This window comes from Sesamum indicum, linkage group LG8 (genome assembly GCF_000512975.1).
Source record: "Sesamum indicum cultivar Zhongzhi No. 13 linkage group LG8, S_indicum_v1.0, whole genome shotgun sequence".
NCBI classification, from domain to species: domain Eukaryota; kingdom Viridiplantae; phylum Streptophyta; class Magnoliopsida; order Lamiales; family Pedaliaceae; genus Sesamum; species Sesamum indicum.
Genome location: NC_026152.1, coordinates 11,283,541 through 11,292,579, shown reverse-complemented (window position 1 = coordinate 11,292,579; position 9,039 = coordinate 11,283,541). Strand labels below are relative to the sequence as shown.

Below are 9,039 nucleotides of genomic sequence, written 5' to 3'. Positions count from 1 at the left end.
ACTTATATATATATATATATATATATATATATATATATATAGATAGATAGATAGATAGATACAATATTAATGTATGGACAAATAAGACAATGGTGGTCACTATTTAAATTTGATGTACCCAACACGTGACTGACCTGTCACTTTTGTATTTTCATTAAAATGGAATAGATAATTATATTTTACGATAATATTTAAATAAATTGAGTAAAAATTTGTTTCAATTAATATATTAATATAACTAAAAATTTTAAAATATAAATTACAATAAACTCATATAAAATAAAATATTTATCCACATATCCAATAGAACTCAAATTCATGACCTCGAAGTAAGTTTGGGCATTTTAATAGGCTTGTGGAGACATTTCATCGGATATTAATATTAAAATTTCAAAATATATATGAATGATAAGAAAAAAGTTGTAGTGTAATAATAATGACACTACAAAAAAAAAATTATTCTCTACACTATAAATCAGTATGATTTTAAAACAATAGCAAATTAATACTATCTAATATGATCAGACATAACCCATTCCAAAAGTAAGTTTTGACCACAGTTAATCGATATTCGCCATGGATTTACCTATGTCCAAATATTTGTCATGATTTTTAGCTGCAGCAAATGGTTTAGCCTCGTTTGCAGAAACAACAGCTAATAATTATTGTGTAATCGTGATCAATTAGTATCTATCATAGTTTCTTACTTTTAACTATGATAATCATACCCATAATTAAGAAATAATTTCTTTTCTAGTGCGACGACGATCGTACGCATTAATGTTGTTGCTATTAATAATTAGTGATAAGAAGTTATATATGGACTTGTTATTGCAGTTAAATTAGCACCCCAAATATAATTGAACAATTCAGTACGACAAAAATAAAATTGTTTGCCGTTCCGATGTCTATATCAAGAGTTATTTTTCATTATTACAATGTTATGAATCAAATCGAAAACCATCTCGAAATACTGCACAACTCTTACGAAATTAGTGAATAAATTATAATTATATTATAAATTTTAATTATTAATAATTAATATATATTAATTATTAATATTAAATATATATAACCAATAAATAACTATTATTATAATAGATCAATACCTATATATTAATGAGACTTGAATTCATGAATAATTCATCGTATGGTGATAGCATTTTGGGTCATTTGGTATTACTAGTGCACTTGAGCCCATCAAACACTGCCCAAAGTTGGCTGTATAGAAAATAGAGGCTAAAATCCCAATATACTCTTTCCTCCCAACAAATTAACTATAAATAATTTGATAACTCTTTAATGATTTTCTTCTTTATCTCTCTCCCAACAAATATTTATTCGTTATTTAAAAATTTATAAATATTTCTTCTTAAATAAAAAATAATATATAGTCCTTAAAAGGTGTAGTGAAAATTATTATTTTATTCTTACTAATTTTTTTTAAAAGAATATTTCCAAAAATATAAAAAATCTTGAGGGTGAATAAAGTAGATATTCCACAAGGCATATTATTCCAGAAGAATACTTTAGAAAAATTTAAGACGTATATAAAATTATAATTCATAATTTAAAAGGGTATTTTGATTATTTCACCATAAAAAATTAATGAAGGCTAATGGAAACACAACATTATTGGAGTGCCTATGTACGCGATTACGCGGAAATTAAAAGCTTTAAAGCCAGTATTCCGACAGCAACGACGCAATAAAGGAGATCTTTCGGAGAATGTACGACTGGCTAAATGATTCCTTGAGGAAGCATAGATTTTGATTAGTTCGGATAGATAGAACGACCTCTTTTTACTCCTGAAATACTGTTGTCGTTTGGTATACGCCAACGCGACAAAAATGGAACACTCATTGTTAGATAAATGTTAAAAGAAAAAAGGGGATGTATACTAATAATTTTTCAAATAATGAAAAGGTATTTGTAATTATACTAAATCTCAAGAGGAGGTTGCCGTAATTTATCCTACTTTTTAAGTTAAAAATATTTTGTAAATTTTAATTACTACTAGCACATAATAAGTGCAATATACTTATTATATGACTGGTATATAATTTATATAAAAAAATTAATAATATGACAAATACAACAATACAGAGTTTGATAAAACCGAACACTCTTACTACTATGAAAACAACATGAAAAATGATATTTGAAGTATTGATTTTGGGAGAGGCTAAATTGGGATGTTCAAATCTCAAGCACAGGTCTAGAAAATTACTGGTGCAAGCATGCCTGTTTGTGTTTTCACTCTCAGTCAAAATATGTGTTTTCGATTTTGTATAAATTTTGATGTGAAATGAGAATGTGTTCAAATTAATTAACGATGTTATATTTTATAGTAAATTGTAGTGTTAAATCAATATATTCTTAAATAAAAATACTATGAGCATTAATTTATAGTATCTGAAATATCAAGATACAAATAAATTATTACAAATAAACTACTTGGATTAAAATGTCAAAATAAGTACAATCTCTATCCTATCCCCTTGATTCTTCTTTTCAAAAATATATTTTGTCAACCTGACAAATTCAAAAGGTTAATCTTCACATTGATCCTCTTTGGCCTTCAATTTGAATTTCTATAACTTTAATTTGATGGCTCAAGTCAGTAATCTCAAATTAAATGTTATAGTTTTGACTTGAGGTTTGAGAATTTGAAAGTCGATTTGCCACTTGATCTTCTTGAGAATATATTTGGATATTTATATTGTAATTCGATGGCTTATTGCTTGTAATTTCGAATTAAACACAATTTGTGGTGCACCTTCGACAAACGACTCAATCTCCGTCTTGAACGCCTTTGAATATTTTTGAACTTGAGGAACTTCTTAGAGAGAATTATTTGGCCTTCTTCTCTTGCTTCACTCTTCGTTCTTGATGTCTGTGTGTGTCTTGAATGAGCTTCCAAAACCCCTTTATATAGGTGTTAAAGAAGTAGAGTTGTGATGTACTTGAATAATTTTTGTATCATCTCTTTATAATTTACTTTAGAAAGGTAAATACATCATATATTTGGAATGAAACGATTCATCAATCTGACATTATCTCTTTAATATATGTATTTTTTAAAAAGATAAATATCACAAATATTTGTCTTGATTTGATTGGAGTATACATTCAGTTACTCCCCATGATGTTGTCTGATTGCCTATAAACTGACTGAAAAACATAATTTGATTGGCTGAAATACTTCATTTTGACATCAACTCAATTCTTCGCCCACTTAACGCATGCTACTCTTTAATTGAGTGTGAATGGATATGATTTAATTGAGTTCTTTTTTGTCCCTCTAAATAACTAAATTAAATATATATATATATATATATATATGCCAAATTGCATATTACCGCTGTGCTTTTTAAAATTCAACTAAAAATTCTCGTGTTTTAAAAATAAGCAAAAAAAACTCTTTTGATTTCTTAAATATAGCACATTTGTCCCTCATGGTGAATTGAAGTTAACGGTGTTAATATTTTTTGTCAAAAGACTGCTAATCTATTATATATTATTTTTATGTCCGTTGAATCTTTTTTTTAATTGTATAATCGTAGAATTTAATCAATCCATCTCAATCTTTAGATCTAAAATTATTAAAGATCAAGATTTGAGCAATTTTTATATGTATTATATTTATAATTATAAAATATAAACTATAAATTATAATTTATAAAAGATAATAAAAGTTAACCCAACCCCCTCGTGCCGCCCGCTGGGGCGACCACCGAATTTGAGCCACGCGAATATAAAGAGAATATAGATATAATTAATAATTAATATATTATTTGACAGTTTTCATTATTTACAAATATATATAAACAAATATATTTTTATTTTAATTAATGTTTCAAAAATTGAAAATGAAAACACAAGAACACAGGATTGCATATAAGTAGAGAAGTAGGTAAAAGAAAGACTTTGACTTGGATTGAAGGTAATTTGCAAGCCTAAAGGCCTTTCCTTGAGGCCCATTTATGCAAAAAGTCAAGAGTACACTTTGAAGTTCTTGAAAATATTGGGTACAACATTAGACTAAATCACAGTGCAATAAAAGAGTAGGTAAGAACATCAGCATTAGCAACTTCATGCAGCAGCACTGATGCACTCAATAGCCTGTTTGCAAATGCCAGTCATCGTTGCCTCGGGTCCATACACCTATACCCGAACCATGTAAGAACTAAGGTTAAGTGTCCGCAAACAAAACAGAAGAAAAGAAGAAGAGGAAATGCCGATTATACCTCAATGGGGATGCCGATTTCTTCTGCAAGGCTTCTCATTCTTGCAAGGCCCTTTTGGTAATTTGGACCTCCTCTTCTACCGTATAAGTGCATTCTTGCAGCCTTAAGCTTAGCCTCCTGTTACGAGGAGCAACCAAGTTAAAACTTGGGTTTTCTAATCAAGAATTTGTATTTGCAACAACGTCTGAGGTTTAGGTACCTTCTCTTTTAGTGCCCGAATAATGCCACTGAATGTGGCTGCAACGTCGGTGAAGTTAGCTATTCCACCACCAATTACAAGTGCTCTCTTTCTCCCGTCAGGTTCTGCAGTTGCGCACTGTAATTCGATTCATTAGTATATTTGACAATGTTGTGTTTTATTACTTTAAGTTCGCGAGGTTAAATTCCATGGATGAAAGTAATGAATGACTTTTCAACAATGGCTCGTTCAAAAAGAAGGCAGTTCTTACATCAATGACAACTCGGGCATACTGCAACACCTCCTCTTCGTTCGGAGCTCCACTATATTCTGCATAGTTCCCAAGCTCAGAAGCATAGCCGAGATCCCCAACCTATAGCCGTGCGAAAAAGACTATTGTGAGGCGAAAGTACCAAAAAGAAAAAAGAAACAGAATATTTTTAAGAAATTCTGGGGTTTGTAAGTGCATCAAGAATGTCAAAGAACGCACTGTATCCGCATAGATGACACTTGCACCTCCTCCAGCAACCATAGTCCAAATCCGTCCTTTGGGGTTCAAGACAGTGAACTTGAGCGACGCACTCGTCTGCAAATACCAATGAAAGAGAAATAGATAAGCTTTCACGTTAAAGTCTGCTAGATTTAGCTACTCAATTCCAGAGTTATAGAAAATTCTATCTACTAGTTCCTGAATTCAAATATCAGTACATGAAAAGTCTAAGAGACTAAAATTTGATGTCTTCAAGAACGCTGCATTGTGAATTGATCAGTACCTTTTCGTCAAGTCCATGAATAAAGCTTTCAGTAGGACTCATGACTCTTCCAAACGGCATCGGGAATTCAATATTTCCCCATCTGCAAGATCAAAATCATGTAAGAAACAATAGAAGAATGACATATACGGTCTAGTTATACATATTTAATTAACAGATGGGATTTCAAGATTAAATACGACAACATTACTTTTTGAAATTCTTAAAAGCAGCAGTGTCGTCAAGCTCGCCTCTCATATCAAGAGGATAAGGCCTTCCGTTAACCAGGGTAAAAGGATTCATCTCGAGGAAAGTGAAGTCCAGATCTGAGTCAAAAGAAAATGTCTTGGTTATTCCCAAAACCAGAGAAGGTTGACAACGTTAAATATGTTAAGAAGTCAAACTTTTCTTGACCTTACACTTACCTAGGAATAAATCATAGATAACTTTGATGAACTCCTCAATGACACCTTTAATCTGGATCACGTAAAAGAATCTCATGTACGCAATTGTAATGTATAGCATTATGCTCATATAATTTTGATGCATGCTATTCAGTTAAAACTATCTAACTGCAAGGAACGAAAAAAGAAAAAAACATCAAACTATGTTGATAAATCATAGATATACCTCCAAGGGGAGTGTCGCCACAAGCGGAGCGCATAGCTCTGATGTAAAGGCAACTCCTGTTGGCACAAAGATAGTTTTCACCTGGATAGAGGAAAAAAGATATCACAGATTAACGCGATAATTAAGATACCTTTTTTCCGGACCCAAAATACATTTCCCAAGAAATAAAAGAAGAAAAAGGAGATGCTCAGACTACCTTGTCCCAGTTCTCTTCAATCTCAATTCCTCCACATTCGGAAAAGCTAATACTACAACCAAGCCTCTCAGAGACGATGTTTAGGTAGAATTCCTCATTATGTGGAACAAATGGTTCAACAATGAACGTGGTAATGGGCCCTTTGCAGCCTCCCATCTCCACCTGTTTAGAGCCAGAAATACATCGGCAGAAAATCAAAATTTAAGTTGCATCTCTGCCTTAGGTATTGGTACATGAATATGTCATGCAACATATGTTGTGAAGAATTGAAACAAGCAACACTGTAAAATGATAATGTAAGCACCTCCTTGCCGAGTCGCTCTTTCACAAAGGCAGCAACTCCGGCCAAATCAAGGTTCAGAGCAACAAGGCCACTCTTCCCACGCTTTCCGAATAGCATATCTGGTTTGACAACCAGTTTTGTTGATGAGAGCCAGGGTTCCCTGTCCACTAGTTCCTTGAAATCAGTAGACTCTGTGACCTAAAACCATCATGAGAAAATGTGGTGTTATTGGAATCTTAGAACTTGTTTCTGAATTAAGCTTATGCAATTTGATAGCTTGAGTTAAAATTCTACACTCTGCATCCACATACATGCCAAGCATTATTGCAAGATTATTGGCTTCTTTTCGCTTGAACAGTTTGCCAACAATAAAAAATCTGAACTTAAGTGCAAAATGGTTTTAGGAAGAATATCCGGTGATCTGTGTTATCTTGAAGCATTGAGCATATTCTTGTCCTTGGGAGTTCTTCCACAGTTTGCTATTTCTTGAATTTCTATTAATCCCATCTTAGTATGCGAAGAGAAGCCTCTAAAAGTTTGACTTATTGATTCCAAATTTCGACCTTTTTTATGCCCAAACAAGACAAATCTTGCAGAATACTATGTTACATACAAGAAAAGCCAAAAAAAACAAAGTTTGGAATATCATATTGCAAACAAGAAAAAGGGTTTTCCCTTTCTTTTTCTCCTCTACTCTACCCACCCAGAGAGAGAGAGAGAGAGAGAAGAAGAAGAAGAATGACGAAAAAAAAGCTTAATATGATGTGTCAGCTTTCAGGAATTTCCTTTGCATTTAAAACAGAAAATATAAAGAAAGGAGTCTTCAAGTTTTTATACTTTGATAGCCAATAACATTTATCCATATAAAACTTCTTAACATACAATCATCCTAATTGTTTACTTAAATTATAAGATTTGGTTTTATTTTGCACAAGAAAATGTTAAACGAGTCGAACGGTGTGAACATGCTAACAACAACTCAACAGCAGTAGTTTCCATCTACAAAACACATCATAGCCATTCTAATTTGTTTACATAGCCAGATGAGAAAACCTGCCTAAAAATTCACGTACTTTGAGCAGCATCCCAAAATCTCAAAGATTTAGGCAAACAACCCCACCAATAAAAAATAAACTCTTTTCTTCTTTCACAACAATCAAATTCTTGAAAACACGCAGAAATGCCCAACCAATCATGATAAAAATTATCTAAATCTTGGAGAATTTAAAAGAACAGAAATGACTAGAGATCTCAAGAGAATCCAATCCAACAATATGAAGAAAGGAAAAGAAGGATTGAACTCACTTGAGCAGATTTGATTTCCAACTCAGACCCAGAAAGCCTCTTGAAATGCTCTTTCAACAACCTCTTGGAATCATACTCTCGGATCTTCTTCCTTGCCATTTTCTTCTCAACCTGATTTTTAAGTTCAAAGCAAACACAAAAAACTGAGCCCAGATCCCCATTTCCAGATCAGAATCAAGAACCCTCAAATTGGAACAAGAATTGTCAAGATCCAATCACAACCTCAAACTTACTAAAATACGTCAAAGTATAATAAGAAAACTGAAGAAAGTTGAGATCTTTACTGTTGAATGAACACAGAGCGGAGGCTCCAAGAATCTGCACTCAGATTGGGACAGATGGCCAACTCCCTATCAACACAAGCTGAAATCTTGAAATTCTGATACCTCTATTTATAGTTAGGCAGTTTGATCTACTTGGGCTGCAATAAAAATAATTATTAAGTGGTTTTCTTGTCATATTTTAGCGGGAAATCGTGTGCAAACATGGACCCATGAGGCACAACAAGGCTGCCTACCTACCTACCCATGTGGATCAACTCACCTGGTAAAAGATGTAATGCTATATGGTCCAAAATGAGGAACTTGAATAGCACACCTTGTTTGGTAAGAAATTTTATTATTTTCCTGTCATTTAGGGGAAAAGAATAAAAGTTCATTCAAATGATACTTGTGATCAGTACATTCATGTGTCCATTTATGTGAATAATAATGGATATGGGAGCATAAAATTTATTCCGCGGCATTGATGTTTCGTCCATTTTGTATAACCGTCCAATGAATGGATTTAGAAAGAAAATATTTTGTTTTACTTATTCGGACTTTATCTGTTTTTATGATTTAATTGAATAGGTATAATCCATTAATAGAATTTTTGTATGTTTGTAACTAAAATATTTTATTTTATTTGCGTCTTAGTTGTAACTACTAGTTCTATAAATAGCTTTTTTTAATTAATGTCTATAATTTTCGACAGTTCTAACTGAATATATATAACAATGTAACAAGTAGTGTTCCTAAGTTTTGTACCAAATATCTTATTATAAATTAATGTTTTGCATTAAAAATAATTGATTATTCAAATCAAATTTTCGCCCGTATTAAAAAAGTAAAACAAACCTTTTACAAAAAAAGATGAATAGAGAAATTGATAATTCCCAAATAATCTTGGAGTATGCAAGAAAAAAGTCTAGATTGGAAATTGATAATTCCCAAATGCTTGTTGACATTAAAATGCCAGTCCAAGAATATGATGTACCTAGTCAATACTGGACTGCTACCTCAATTTATATACTCTATAATTGACTTCAATTTCCTACTGAAAAATAAAAGGAAAAAAATAATTGTAGTGGGAATACATGTTGTCCCAATATCAATTTTCTATGCACTTAGCAGGCATCACTCATGAACCTCCTTTTCAGACTTGACAGAAAATCAAATAAAGAA

General features: G+C 32.0%; 1 protein-coding gene across 1 annotated transcript; it reads right to left on the bottom strand.

Moving 5' to 3' along the window:
• On the bottom strand, positions 3,914–8,033 carry LOC105168275 (ATP-citrate synthase alpha chain protein 1). Its single transcript, XM_011088293.2, has 13 exons — positions 7,879–8,033; positions 7,595–7,705; positions 6,311–6,487; positions 6,007–6,168; positions 5,811–5,891; positions 5,606–5,657; positions 5,392–5,506; positions 5,202–5,283; positions 4,919–5,014; positions 4,700–4,801; positions 4,450–4,566; positions 4,251–4,367; positions 3,914–4,167 (listed from the first exon to the last, which is right to left on the bottom strand). The coding sequence occupies exons 2-13, from the start codon at positions 7,691–7,693 to the stop codon at positions 4,096–4,098; spliced, it is 1,272 nt and encodes a 423-aa protein (XP_011086595.1). The 5' UTR covers positions 7,694–7,705; positions 7,879–8,033; the 3' UTR covers positions 3,914–4,095.